Raw genomic sequence first — 15,235 nt, 5'->3', positions numbered from 1 at the left:
AGGGCCACTTGCAGCACGATGTTGTCGTCCTGTCGCGCTGTCGGGTTGTCGTGCCGCATGTGGCAGATTGAGTGACGTGCGCTCATTAATAAACGCAACGTTCTGGCAACAACAAAAGCCATTTCATGAAAAGGCCAAAGCCAAGAGCTGATGACGAACATGTGGTTATTTAGCCTGGCAGTGGATGCTCTCGGCTGTTTGTCCTTTGCTCGTTTAATGTGGATTATTGGGTTCTAGCGTGAGGGCTGCGCCTTTAAATCATTTTAAGCGTCATGTGATATTTCCATTTTTATGAAAATTATTGTTCATTTTCCTTTTTCTTTTTACTTTTAATCCACATTAATATACTATAAAATATTGCAAATAAAGTGCGATTGCCATACAGCTTGTGACTGTCAGTTCAACCAACATATTTTAATTTTACTTTTACAAATTTTCGGAAATTAATTTAATTACGGTCTCAAGTGCAGCTTAAGCATTAAATAACATGGCTGTGTCATTTATTAACTTCTGATATTATATATAAATGACAAAACTATACCAGCAGTTGTGACTTTTTAATATGAACAATCTGCAAAGACTTTCAAAGAATATAATATCAACACGCCACAAAAGGCTGTCTATTTATTTATGAACACAGATAGTGCATTTCTGTGTGTGTATGTTTTTTTCTTTTTGGCAAAGTTTGAGCTGAGCCAATTGTCTTACCCCTCATCAAACAAGAATCTGTGCATCTTGGCGTACATGACGTATACGTAATATGCTATTCAGCCAATATAAATGAGCTCAAATGGCAGCTTTGTCGTGGCCGGGAATGGTTGAGCTGCCGTTTTTCACTTCCAGCTCGCCTTCTACAGCTTCAGCTCCAGCAACAACTTAAATGCAACCAGCATTAGTTTGTTATCAACGCTCGATTGCTGAAGAAAATTGAAAAATATTGTCGCTGGTGATGTCTCCTTGCCAACTCCGGCCGCCTGCTATTACCCCGCAGTTCGTTGCACGTAATGATGGATTGCAGTCGGTGCGTCGTAAGTTCACACGCGGGCCTTGGCAAAGATGAAAGAAGTTTTGCAACTGGTGCCTACTCGAGGCAAAGACAATGCTTTGCTGTGTAAGCAGCAGCCGCTGTTCCCATTCTTCAACTTCTAAACTTTTTGTTTGATTTTGGGTGCCTCCAGTTGCAAACTCTTAACTCACTTGCGTCTTAAAGTACTCTTATATGGGTCACAATGTGCTGCTTGCAGATAAACGCACTGCTTCCGTCCGCAACTCCACTTGCCGCGAAACTTGGGAAACAGCATTTTTTACTCGCAAAATAAATCATCCTGATCGAGTGAGCGCTGTCATCTAAAATATTAAAGCGAGCAAGATAAAAGAAAAATTAAACGGAATAAATGCAACATATTTTTTAAGTTGCAAACACTATTCAAAGAATAACTTAAATAAAATGGTTGATGAATTTTACTCTATGAAATTACTTTATCGTTTCTGCGAAAAGAAGTAGACACCCATTCTGAATGAACGGTGACCAAGGCACAATTGGTCTCCATCGGGGACAATGAACCGTCCGATACAAAGAATCAGGAACCCATCATGCCCACTACGATCAAAGTGGACATGACATTTTAGATGCTTACTATTTCGTTTGTTATGGATTGGTTATAAGCAATTATGACCAATAATAATTAATAGATTGCGTGGTGGCCAGGAGTAGGCCATTAGCAGCATTGTATATTTATGAAGTTGGCGCAAATAACACGTACATATTCAATACAAAAATGTAAGTAAATGATTCTAATGTGTTCTGACATTAAATGGACGAACAAATTGTAATTTGTAGAAAATATAGCGAAGAACTGCGATTGGCTTTAGACAGCCTGATGGAGCTCTCTAGCATAATTTAGACTCAGACAGCTGTGACAGAAACACAGTCTTTTTGTCCTGCTGAATAAATTTCTTTGGAAAATAGGTGGGAAATGGTTGTGTTTTGGCTTACTAGCTGATAGGCTTTATACTAATATTTTATAATTAACTAATTAACATACAAACTTCCTTGCTCTCACGATTTTGTGTTTACGTTTATCACGAATTAGTCAAACAAAAAATTATATAGATAATGCACACGATTTGTAGATGCTTGTACTTATCGTTTAAGTAATCACATTTCAGTAAAGTGGATTAAAATTTATTATGTTTGAGGGCCAAATGGCACATGGCAAGAGAACAAAGAATTCATAACTTGTTGCACCTCCTTGGAAACATAATTCATTTGTCAACTAGCCGTTGCCGTCTGTACCTTCGCCTCCGCGGCAACGTGCTCTGGCACAGGCACAGGCACGCTAATATGGTCAATGCCAACTGTTGCCAGTCAGACAGGGGCGGCTATTCAATTGCAGGATACCGGCTGCACGACTCTATAAATGTATCCGTTCCTCTCTGCTCGTTTCGGTCCCGTCGCTGCCATTAAAGTCAAGTGCATGTTGCGCTGGCACTGTTCCAAACGGCTGCGCATCGGCAGCGGAAACGGAAACGCGCAAAAAATGGCAATAGCTGAGGCGACGCTGCCGCAGCGAGAACCCATCCCCGCCCTTCGAACGACTAAGTGGCAAAACATGAACAAAAACTTTGCTCGTTGTGCGGCCGACAAGTTGAAACTAATGACAATTTTGTTGTAATTAGTTGCGGCTTTTACAGCGCGGCGACGCGCTGCCAACAAATAAGTTGTCAGAGAACTTAAGTTGAGCAATTTTCATAGTTTTCGTCGCTGGCATTTGCGGCGAGCAATCTTTTTGCTTTGGTACAAATTTGCCGGAAATGAAATTCATTTGTTTTCCGTACCTCAAGATTGTTGTAGCTGCGGTTACAGGGGCTTGGGTTTGGGCGTGGGCGTGGGCTTGGACGTGGCCGTGGCCATTGCTTGGCTACATTCCGTATGTGCCGTCGACTCGAAGGCATGTATCCTGCAAATGGGCTGGGCCAGTTCGTGCCAGATATTTCATAGCTGTGCCCAGCACCTGGCTTTTAATTATTTTTAATTGCATGCAGCTGCGCTTGACGTCCCACAAAACACATTCACCAACAAAAATGTTAGCAGCTTCCGGTCAGGAAAATATGCTACAATAGCCAGTTAAAGCTGGCCTTGTGTGCATTTGACACCTTGTGCAAAATAATGTGATTCATAAATTCTCTTTTATTTTGAAATGCGGTTGTGTTAAGGCCGGAAACTACCCTAATTGCTGTCATTTACATGACATCATGGATAACAAAAAAAAAAAAAAACCCTTTATATAAAACCAACTTGAATAGTTGGTACCGCCTATACAATTAATACCCTTATATATTTCTAAGATATAACTTATTAGAATTCATTTGCAGATAAATAATAGCCAAACAAAATGCGCAAGATTTATCTTAAGTATCAAAACCAAAACTAATGGTGCTGCGTTTGATATTATTTCAACACTTCCTTTATTTAAATTATCATTAATATAAATTCGAATTGTACTCAAGTCTAAGACCTGCAAACTGTCAAATTGCTTGCCGCATTAAAAGCCCTGGCAATATTCCGCACTTTACAGTCACATTGTAGGTTTATTCCCCTGGCTCTTAACGTCGGTGTGTCTGAGTGGTTGTGAGAAGCATTTTAAGGCGCCTGCATGTAACGAAAGTGCGCAGCACTTACACACATTTTATGTGCGTAGTGATTCTTTATTTTATGCGCAATATTTTCCTCCAGGTGCGCACACAACTGACAGACTAGGCATAACACGCCCACGTGGTGAGCCATCTTTGAGTGTTGTGATTGGGGGGTCGGAAGCAGAGCTCAATCAATTGCTCGGAGTGTGGCCCTGAGATATAAAATTGACGACTTGCACCAGGCGCTTGCGATTTGCCGCCTGGAATTGTGGCGGATTTACAGCATTGCAAGAGTGCAGAGCTGCAATTTTAACTGAATTTAATTCTTTATTGCTCAACTTTTGACTTTTATGCACAAACACACACAAACACGCATACAAACTGTTGGAAAAACAGCAGTGCTTGAAATTTTAATGGAAATTTGCATATGACCGCGTGTCCTGGACCTTGTCCGCGCACTGCGTGCACATATACACACACGCACATTCACTTTCGCACACATATTTGCATATCATAAAAATTCATTTTGTAGCAATTTTTGTGTATTTTCTAAATTGAGCAACCGCAAAGTTTTGCCTTGCATTATAAACAGCGCATAGAGAGCTACCTCGTCTCCTAGAATATGTATTTTAAGGAATGCTTTGATTCGATTCACCAGTTTGTCTCCGGTTTGTCTCTTAATCTTCTGTCCATGTCCATGTTTCCATATAAACGTACGCCCCCTTGTACTTGTCATTTGTCTGCACATTCCTGTTTGTCATGCTCCAGCTCGGCCCGGCCCGGCCCGGCACGCACATAAAATACATCAATGTGGCCCCAACTCGAGTCTGGACAAGTGGAGTTTGCGGCAACTCGAGATGAGTTGAAGAAGCCCCAAGCAGTGCAACCGACTTTCAGTTCTGATTTAGTGGCATTTATGACAGCCACCGCTCTAAAAAGCCATCGCTTGAGTTTTTCTTGTGGATAGACTTAAATTTCATCCGTACATGGGGCGTATGCGCAATGCTTGCTTGAATTTTTCAGATAATTGAAACAGTTGCAAAACTTAATGATGCTCTTTATTTTTGTTTTCCCTTGTTGTGTTTTCTTTAATGGCATGATGGCAGACGCAGCAACAAAATTACAGACACAGATATCAACGGCTACAGAGGCAGACAATTTGGTGTCATTGTTCGGTCATTAGCTTTATTTTTATGTGGCAGAACGCATGCTGAAATATTGTTTATTTACTCAATTAGCGCTAATTGCTTGGATCAATAAATTTTTATTTACCTTGCGCTTAAAGGCACAATCCCAAAGTGCCTTACGACTAACAGGCTGAGCAATCGAAGTGCGAATTTTGTGTAGAGAATTCCTTAGACAGGCATTTTTGTCGTCGGCAAGCAAGTCGCAATAAGTCTCAGCTGCCATTAATAAAGTCATTACCGTCTGTCAATCTGCCGCTTTCACTTATCAAATACTTGAAGCTACATCAAATTCAAATGGCACGAATACGAGCGCAATCGCAGCTGCAATATTCACGGCGAGTAATAAATTTTGAGGCTTTATCTTCCAGTCTGACAAGCGGATGTTTCATTACGCGACGCGCGCTCGTTCGCCCATAAGCAGGCAACGCATTTTTAAACTTCTTATTAAACTTGCCAGCGTCACGTACTACCAGAGTGTGGGGGCACCGAGATAGGATGCGGGTCAAGTGCGGGGAGTGGGCGTGTTTGCCACGCTTTAAGTTTAAGTGGCTACTTTACAAAATAGCGTCGCATAAAATAAATTTCTTTTATGTACTTGCAAATTGCCAGCCAAACTTTATATATAAATAAATAGAAAAGCGCTTCAACGACCAGAGAAAATACACAAAATAAAAAATACAAAAATGAACAAAAAAAAAAAAAAAACATAACCAAAAACAAAATACAGAATGGCATTGTGGCTACTTGTAACAAGTGTCAATGCTGCTGCGCCCACTATAAACATAAAAATCTTCTTGCTACAAAAGGAAAATTTCTTTAAAAAACTTTACCAAGGCGTGGCAAATGCGTTAGGCGTGCTTATTGTACTCAATGCTGCCGTTGTTGTTGTCTTTGTACGTATGTGTGTATGTTGGGGAAAGCTTAACGCCAATTGAATGCCAAGTTAAGTGGCAATGTGTGCGAAGGCGTTTTGCTTTTGCAATTTGCAATAACCAAAGCAAGACCATAAAAATATAGTTGCCAAGCCGCCGCCCTGCGCAAGAGAGAAGGAGAGTGCCATAGAGAGAGAGAGAACAGCACAATGAGTTTTTGATTACTTTGGAATTTCTTATTTGCCTTTCTGGCAGTTCCCAAAAAAATCGCGTCCTCTAACTGTGCCAATATTGATAAGCGTTCGCTGAAGCGACACCTACACATACAGCCACGTCTACACAAACACACACACTCACTCACAAAGACACACTGAAGTGGGCCGAGCTTTGGCTTTTTTCCTAACAATCTGACAATGGTAGAGCATGGGGTTTTGTGCTTGCTACATTAGCCAAAAATTGGCTGAAACCGCAAAACCTGCTACTTAAAGGCTGTACAACTTTTTACCTTGGCGAAAAGCAACATTTAGACTGCATTGTACACTTTAAAAAAAATAAACAAATATGAACTTTCATCCTTTACTTCGTGCTCAAACATTAAGTTCCTTAATCTCGATCAGTTGGACAGCTATTTCCTTTTTGAATGTAACCAGAAATGATTAACTATATATATTTATATTTATTTATATTTGTTTTCAAGTGTAAAGCAACATACAATTTATATACTTTAATACTGACTGAATATGTCAAATTATAATTTTCACATATGTATATGCATATAACAGTGTGGGCTAAGTGAATATAATTTAGATTTCTCATTTATATGAATTGAGCATTCAAATTTGGAGCTTTGTTTCATTCGGGAGTAGTTGTTGTGTCAATTAAAGCGTCATCATTCGGTAGCTACCTTGTTTCTGTCAATTTGACCTCCACTTGAAATGAAATGTGTTGTCAGCATGTGGCGCCTGGCTAATGTCAGCGCTGTCGCGTCGAGGTGTTTACGGACATAGACAAGGAAGGCGCGCTAAATTGAAGAATTTTTTGCGTAATAAATTTGAAACGTGACGCACGCTAAAATACGTTGAAGCCAACTGTGACCCTGGCCGAAGCTTATTGATAGAGCAAGAAGTATCCGACCATACATGCCTGCCGTGCCTTCTCTCGCAATATACTTTGAATGCATAGATAACTGTCATCGTGTTGGAGGTGAGGGCAGCATCTTCTGACAGCTCTGTCACCTGCTCACGTACGCACAAAACCAAAAATGGCAAAAAAAAAAGAAAAATAAATCCAAAAAGTATTTGGCATTTGCTACTTTCACGGCCTGGGTCATCAAAATATGACAACCTTTTCAAACAATTTATGCATTTTCGAATAGTAAGCCTGGTTAAGCCACGATTTCCATTTATTTGCCACTGACCAGGCTCATAAATTATCCAGGCTTAGAACCCGTGCGGTCGGTCACAGATAAGCACGTGCAACGTTTTGCTGATTGATTAAACCGCGCGAAGATCAATATTGCAGCATCAACTAGAAAAGTGTTTGGAGCGTTTCAGGAATTGTTATTACATCGTTTGCTAGTTTTTCCATTTCGGCTCACCTAAAATCGGCTGCTCATCAAATGGCTAGCAGGGGATGCTGATGCCAAGCAGAGATAAACGGACAAACGGACACACGGACAAATGGCACACGTGCCAAAGTCACTTTTGATATAACTACATGATGGCAGCACTTAATATGCCCCTCAGTCGTCTTTGGGTTTGGGTTCATGTCCGTCAGCTCGCCCACAGCCTCAAGACGTGACGAGTGCGGCCAAAGCGCGTTATGTCCTGGATGGGAATAAAGTCTGAACTCATTGTCATGTACGGCGCATAAACAGCAACTGTGGGCGGTCCACATAGTCAACAATAGCATGGAGCAAAAATACTCAATACGACCATTTGCCAGTCACAGACGAGCCCGCATCAAGCATACGCACCGTGTACTTTCACTCGCCGTATAGTTGTCTATCCAAAACATTAAACAAAGCACTTGCCAAAATGCTAGCATAAAATCCATATTACAGTCAACAGACAAACAATGAAAACTCACAGTGGGGGCAGTTGGTAATTGAGCTGACACAGCGTGAATTCGTTATGTAATTAGAATAATTCCAGCCAAGTAAATAAAATGCAACAATCATATTTTAGACCAATGTGGGGCCATGGTTACACAATTCAACAATAAATTTAACTGGAAATGTTTGAAAATTATATCATTTAATTTACCGAATTTAATTCAAGTGCAACTGACTTAAAATCAAGAATGTTCGGACCATTTGAGGTAGTATAAAATGTTGTTATGTCCATTACAAGGGTAACCACAGGGTTAGGTGATAATTACGAAACGTTTTCAAATATTTCTGGTCCTTACAAGGATCATCCGTGGGTACTACTATATAATGGAAGCTGGTTGTGTTAATTAAAATATATTTCTCGCAGCTTAAAGTTGACTTAAATCAACACTCTTATAAATACGTGAACTCTCGTTTTTTTTTTTTCTGCTTATTCTAACTATTCACTTTCGAAAACTTTGACTCCTATGATGCAAAAGTGTGGACTATTGGGCCGTAGTTCGGTTAACGCATCGAATTCATTATAAATGCAAATCAGATTTGGCTACAGCTTCAAGTTCAATCTGGCCATCAAATTCATAGCGGGTGTGCGCGCCACGGAAAGGCCAACAAACCAGGTGATAGTCGCAGCCAAAAGTTGTCTTAGTTTGTTAACCCGTTTTCAGCCAGAGGCTAACGGCCAAATGCAACAACCTTAGGCGACGCTCAGCTGGCAGATTAGTTATGCCATCTTGTTTCTTATTTTATTATTTTGCTGCGCTGGCTCTCTAAAGGTCTTTCATGACACATACGCACAGTGGGCCATATTTATGGCAGCGTACATATATGCATGTAGGTGTGTGTATGTGAGGGAGTGTGGGTGCTTTATTTTCTAATTACAGCACATTCGCACAAGTACGAGTGGGTGTGTGTATGTGTGTGTGTGTAATTAGTGTATGTATGTTTTTATATTAAAAGCCGTCGCGTTCGCTAAATTAAACGACAATTTGCACATGCAAAAGTTGCTCGGTGCCTGTCAATGTTGTTGTTGTTGTCATTATAGCCTTGTTGTTGTTGTTGTTGTTGTCATTGTTGTTGGTGCTGCTTCTGCCAGCGCTCGTAAAGTGCTGTTTAGCTACTGTCCTTACTCGCAAACGAGTTTGAAAAAGCAGCCGCGTCGCTACAGGACGACGAGGACATTATGCGTGGGCATTATATGTAGGCATGTTTGCAATTAAAATAAAAACCAGGGCACAAGTGTCAGTCGGGCCTGTATGTATGCGCTGTGGACCCTGTACTATGTACTCAAATGTTCTTAGCTGTGACTAAGCCTAAGACGCGTCCTCATGCAGGCTACAAAAATAAGTTATTGCCTACTTGTGGGCGCTGAGACGCTCACAATAAGCTGCGAATTTATGTGCGCTCTTTTGATGCTTTTTGTGCTCTTTCCTTGTAACAGCAGGGTGCATCAGTTGAGTATCGATCCGTGCACAGGGTATGTCCCATTTTTTCTTACCTATTCCCCAATTTGTTGTGGTATTTTTACGCTGGATTTACTACCATTAAATGGTTCGTGGTACATGTCTAAATCTCATTTATTATGCTTAGCTATTGGATAAATAATTTTACGTTTATTTGTCAACAAATCAGCAGCTGGTGTCGTCAATATTTGATTGCTTACACAAAACGCTTTGACCGTTATGGCAAATTGATAAATAAATTGACCAGAGTCTAATAAATTGGCAATAAGTCGCTTTGATATTTTTTTTTTCTATAGGTGACGAGTTTTTAAAATTTGATTTTTTAAAAGCTTAACTTCTCGTTTCGTTAATTTTGGGTTTTTTTCGGCTTGCAATAATTGACATAATTTATTTGCATGCCAAATTTGACAAATTTGCATTTCTTTAAGTCTACTGCCATATTGTTTAACACTTTGTGGCATGCGGAAATATTTAAGAAAAAGTCCTTAACTGGCAGCACAAACATTTATGCAAATTCGAAGAAAGAACCAACCAAACACGTTTAACTAGCACTAACTGACGACCATAGATATGCAATTTTTTAAAAATAAACTTGATCATTTTTAGAATTAACAAATGCTCTAATTTATAGCTTTATAATTTTTCTTAACACCCAGACAAATCAAAAGCTCCGCCCAAGTTGATGCTGCAAAATAATGACTAAAGCAAAAAGGAAGTTTGAAATTTATGCATATTTTGCTTATAAAGTCAGGTCAGTGGCTATGCTGACACTGTGTCGGAGATTTCAAAAGTGTTTGGAATAAGTTGAACTATTGACCCATCTGGCCCGTGGGGCGTTGATATAAGACGATTTTCTCAGTCCAAGCCTGGGTCTGGACGCACTTTGTTTATTTGTATCAATAGTTTTTGTGCCTGCGGAGCACTCTGCTGTTTACTGACTGTTTCTTTAATTTATTATATTTTTTCTTAAGGTTTTTGTTTTTGGTTTTTATGTTGCTGCTGCGTGCATCTTTATGAGGGTGTGGCGTCCGAGACCTTGAAATTGTAGCTAGTTTATTTTAATATGCCTACATTTGTTTAGTTTGCATATGACATTGCCACCAGCGATAGGCGGTGGCACCGCCAGCAGCCGAGACGTCGGAATGCCGAGCAGTGGTCTGGGTGGAGCCATAAACAAAACGAAGACAAATTATTTTTGGTTTTAGGCTGTGGCTTAGGCTCCGAATCTTGATTGACAACTTCTGAAGCTACGCCAGATTCAGCTCGGCCAAAAACAAAACATGAATGGAAAGGAAAATTGATGAGGTTCACAAGAGAATTTGTAGAATCAATTAATAGGGGCTTAAACTATTAGAAAATATTCGAGTAAATTGAAAGTTTGTTTCGGCTTTAGTTATTATTCAAAGTAGTAGTTATTATGCAAATCAGACTGAGCTGCGATTACTCATAGTTAAACTTATCCATGATATCCATCTTTGAGGCGCCATCGATTTGCAAAACTATTCAGTTATCTCAGTTGTGGATCTTTCGAATTTTAATGCTCCACAGACTTAATTATGCAAATTGATTCAATATCAAATATGTTGTTGGCATTTATTTATCTATAGCAGGGCTGCGAGAGTCAAAAACAATAATTTTTATGATATCAATAAAGCATGATGAAAACGTGATAATCGCTGATCAGATTAAATGGTCGTCGCCTGGCGCCAGCTGATTACCGCCGCATAGCTCCAGGTGACGAACAGTAAAAACCTCAAGGTCGCAACGCTTGTTAAGTTAATGGCTTCTACTTATACTGGCCAACTGTCTAACAGGCCAACAACAAGCAAATTTGTGGGCTAAACGGATGCGCAAAAAAGTCAAAAGATTTGGAAATTGATATCTATTTGCGACTACGACTATTTCATAGATATTGAGGCCATTGTTTCGCTTAACACGCACATTCCTTCGAATGTAACTTGATAAATTTTTGGTGTCCCTCGCCAAATAATACAGCAAAGTTTGAAATTCATAAAAAACAAGACGCTATAATCGATTGGGTATTCCCAAACTAGAAATCTTTGCACCAGGCAAGCTCAAAATGTATACTTAACCCAACTTGGAATTTAAAATATCGCCTCGAACTTGTTTTGATACGCCGCCAATCCAAAATCGGTATCAACATCGATCGGCATCCAACCAACATTTTTTTGCATACAAATATGTATAAAGGAAATAATTTCTTTTATTAAAACCATGATCATATCACAAAATAGTGTAAACTCGTTTTGATGATGAGCCTTTGCTGCTGGCCCTAGTCTCGCCTTCCGTTGGCTCTTGAGCAAGGGCTGCGACCCATTTGCATAATGCCAACAACAATATTTGCAGGAATGGGCCGACATATCGGAGATGCGCTGCGATGTTGACATTGCTGGCATTGTTTTTATCGCTTTGCGTTGGCTTTCAGGGCTCGATATCAATTCAATAGACAAAAGCAGCAAAAGAAGTTACTGCTAAATGCTTCGCTTCGAGAGTGACAGCAGCTGCTGCCGCAGCCGCCGCCGCAGTCACACCAACAACTACACCGTATCAGCCTCAACAACAACAACAACGCAGCAGCAGCGACCACCGTGGTTCGATGTCTGCATGAACTTGAGCGCAGTCGAGTGACACAGTTTTGAGGGTTTCGTATAAATAGTAGATCCAATGGTGCTCCAAACGTCAGACACAACCGAACAGTCAAAGTTAAAGAACTTCATTCAAGATGCGTGCATTCATTGTAAGTAGCCAGGAGCCAACTGCAACCCTCCTTTAGGATTACCTCATCCATCATTTCTGTGTGCAGGTTATGTGCTTAGTGGCAGTCGCCTGCGCCGATAAGCTGGGCTACAACTACCAGCCCGTTGGACACTCCAACCAAGGATTATCGTTCGCCCCTGGCAGCGCAGGTGGTAGCATTGGAAGCATCGGCGGCGGTAGCTCGCTGGGTGGAATTGGTGGCGGTTTGGATTCCGGCCTTAGCGGCGGCAGCATTGGTGGCGGTTCCGGTCTCGGCGGTCTCGGCAGCCTCGGCAACGGCGGTCTGTCCGGCGGAAACCTTGATGCTCCAGTCTCTTACAACGCCCCTGCCCCAGCTGCTGAATTGGAGAAGGAGTTCTTCACCTTCACCGCCAACGAACAGGACTTTGATGAGCCCCAATCTTTGGACAAGGTTTCCAGCTCTCTGAACAAGGGTCTGCGTGTTATCTTCATCAAGGGACCCGAGAACCGTGGACTGGAGAACGCTGCTCTCGCTTTGGCCAAGCAGGCTGCCCAGCAGGAGACCGCCATCTATGTCCTGAACAAGCAGGCCGATATCGGTGATCTGGCTAACAAACTGAACTCCATCCGCAGCAACACCAACAACAAGCCCGAGGTGCACTTCGTCAAGTACCGCACTCCTGAGGATGCTGCCAACGCTCAGCGTGCCATCCAATCACAGTACGACCAGCTGGGCGGTTCCAGCCAGGCTCACAACGGTGGTGTTGCCCCCGTCCTGAACTTTGCTTCCCAGGGTCCAGTGCGTCAGGCCAGCGCTAAGTCGCCCGACAATGCTTACTTGCCCACCTCGATCTTCCGTCGTGTCTAAATTTCCAGTTAGATTTAGATCATATGATTGATATTGACACCGATCTTTGACTGATTACCTAGTTATTGTTGAATAATGCTTAATAAATTCGCGTTCTTACATGTTACCTCAAACGTATGCGTTTCATCTAGGATGGTTCACTAATTTCATAATTTTAACAAAAGGTGCGACACAGATTGAACTGAACCGAAAATACAATAATTGTTTATATTATGAACCGATCCCTTAACCAGAACTGCTGCCAGAAGAACAGCCAAAGAAATACATGGACTCCAACATGTTTAAAAAGTTGTTGATTTTGAGCTCAATCAAGTTTTCCCTTTATTGTTGAATATTTATAAGTGTGTGTAATGTGTGATATCCGCGGATAAAAATCACATTTCCCATATCTATACCACATTATTCCTGATCTAAAATGTTGTTTATATATAATTTAAGTTTGAAGTAGAACCTTTGACTGCGTTCTCTACCTAGAAGAGGTACATTTTCAGGAAACTGAATCATTCATAGATATATTTTCAATTGAGATCAAGCCGAATGTTTGGTTATCAAATAACTTGCATGCAATAGTTTTCCACCAAGCTACAATTGTTGCTGGACATTTTGCCTTAGTGTAACTACACGAAGAATTTCAACTTCCCATATATGAAACTGATTCATAAAAAAAGTGTCCAAAACAAACCAGAATCTAAATTGAAATTAAGACTTGTTATCATTTCCACAAGCAATATACTATACGAATTATATATGAGATTATGAAGATAGAACAAATTTTAAATACAAATACAAATGCAATACAAAATAACATCAGACCTCAACTTTGACTTTATAATATATAGGCTTCGAATAAAATATTATTAATATTTTTATAAACAAATTTAGCTGTTATTATTTCTGAATCATGTTCAAATTCTATTAATTTTATTTTATAAATTGATCAACATTTTAATTTAACTAATTCGATTTTTCAAACTCAACTAACGCCTATTTATGGCGCAAGCGCCGCAGAATCGAGGACGGCAAGTAGTTGCTTTCGGGCTCCTGGATTTGGCCAGCGCTGACCGCGGGCGCAGATGACCGGGATGCAAAGTTAAGAGCATTGGCCACGCCACCGTTGATGTTTTGGCTTGTGCCGCCCAGTGAGTCATATTGGCTCTGAATAGCCTTCTGTGCGTTGGCAGCATCCTCTGGAGTGCGATACTTGACGAAGTGCACCTCGGGCTTGGCGTTGGCATTCTGGCGCACGGCATTGAACTTGTTGGCCAGCTCGTTCAGGTCGGGTTGCCTGTGGAGCAAATAGATGGCAGTTTGCTGCTCAGCAGCTTGCTTGGCCAAGGCGAGGAGAGCGTTCTCGTAGCCACGATTCTCGGGCGCCTTGATGAAGATAACACGCACGCTCTTCTTTACGGCGGCAGCTATTTTGCGTGCTGCATCGGGATCCTCAAAGTCGGCCTCATTAGCATGGAAAGAGAAGAATTCCTTATGGATGCCGGCTTGTGGCGCTGCATTGTAGCTCACTGGGCCGCCCAGACCAGCGCTGGTGCCAATTTTGCCAGAGCTGCCAATGCCATCAGTAGCAACGGCCGTGCTGCCGGGCCTGTAGTTATAGCCCAAGCGACCGGCACTAGCTGCCGCCGCTAAACACAATACAATCAAAACGCGCATCTTGCCGTCCTCTACTGTTCTTTTAGAATGCTAGCCATGTCTATATAAACTTAGCTTTTATACCGCCAACGCGGCCAGCGACTATAATTAGACCAGTTGATCTAGCCGCATTAAACCGTCGCGCTCTCTAGCGCCATTTCTTGATGCTACTTGTTCCGCTCGCCGTTTGCTGGCGGAAGAGTACGACCACGACCAAGACCAAGACCACGACCACAAGCACTGGCGACTGGCGACTGGCGACTGGTGATTCGTGATGTGTGATTGGCCGGCGGGTTTTTGGAATGTTGTTAATCTGTTAACATAATTTCGCTCTTAACACATTTAACACATTGTTGTGTGCAGCTTCAATCGAGCCGCCGATGTCGACGCAGTCGCGTCTGTTTCTGATTGGTGATTCGCGATCGTGATTCACCCATAATTGGCTTATAATTTATGCATAAGATTCGGCTAAAGCAACCCTAAATGACAGACTTTTTCGTTATATTTCGTGTATAAAGAACCGCATATTTGTTAATGATTTCAACAAAAAAGCGATCGTCAGCACAATAAAATTAATGATTAGATTTGTTTGTTTCTTCTTGTTTTTATAGCAAATCAGGTTTTGATCAAACATAAATCTTAAGAGCTCATCATTGTATTCGTCTGTGTTGCACTTGAAATTCCTTTCTAATTGTACATGGCACACGGCAAGGTAACAA

The 15,235-nt window shown here is 41.2% G+C and overlaps 2 protein-coding genes across 2 annotated transcripts; one reads left to right on the top strand and one right to left on the bottom strand.

Annotated features, from left to right (window-relative positions):
• The first annotated feature begins 11,883 nt into the window (after window positions 1-11,883).
• On the top strand, window positions 11,884-12,982 carry LOC6634861 (keratin, type I cytoskeletal 10). The gene is made up of 2 exons (XM_002058660.3): window positions 11,884-12,023; window positions 12,090-12,982. The coding sequence occupies exons 1-2, from the start codon at window positions 12,009-12,011 to the stop codon at window positions 12,870-12,872; spliced, it is 798 nt and encodes a 265-aa protein (XP_002058696.1). The 5' UTR covers window positions 11,884-12,008; the 3' UTR covers window positions 12,873-12,982.
• A 775-nt stretch (window positions 12,983-13,757) lies between these two features.
• On the bottom strand, window positions 13,758-14,578 carry TwdlP (TweedleP). The gene has a single exon (XM_002058659.3). It carries the CDS (start codon window positions 14,535-14,537, stop codon window positions 13,857-13,859), a length of 681 nt encoding a protein of 226 aa, XP_002058695.1. The 5' UTR covers window positions 14,538-14,578; the 3' UTR covers window positions 13,758-13,856.
• Between the last annotated feature and the right edge of the window lie 657 nt (window positions 14,579-15,235).

Source organism: Drosophila virilis, chromosome 2 (genome assembly GCF_030788295.1).
Source record: "Drosophila virilis strain 15010-1051.87 chromosome 2, Dvir_AGI_RSII-ME, whole genome shotgun sequence".
Classification (NCBI taxonomy): Eukaryota; Metazoa; Arthropoda; class Insecta; order Diptera; family Drosophilidae; genus Drosophila; species Drosophila virilis.
The sequence above is the reverse complement of the archived record's forward strand: the minus strand, read 5'-3'. Positions and strand labels throughout refer to the sequence as shown.

Coding starts and splice junctions, on each gene's coding strand:
- TwdlP (XM_002058659.3), bottom strand. CDS start 14,537: ATGCGCGTTTTGATTGTATTGTGTTTAGCGGCGGCAGCTAGTGCCGGT.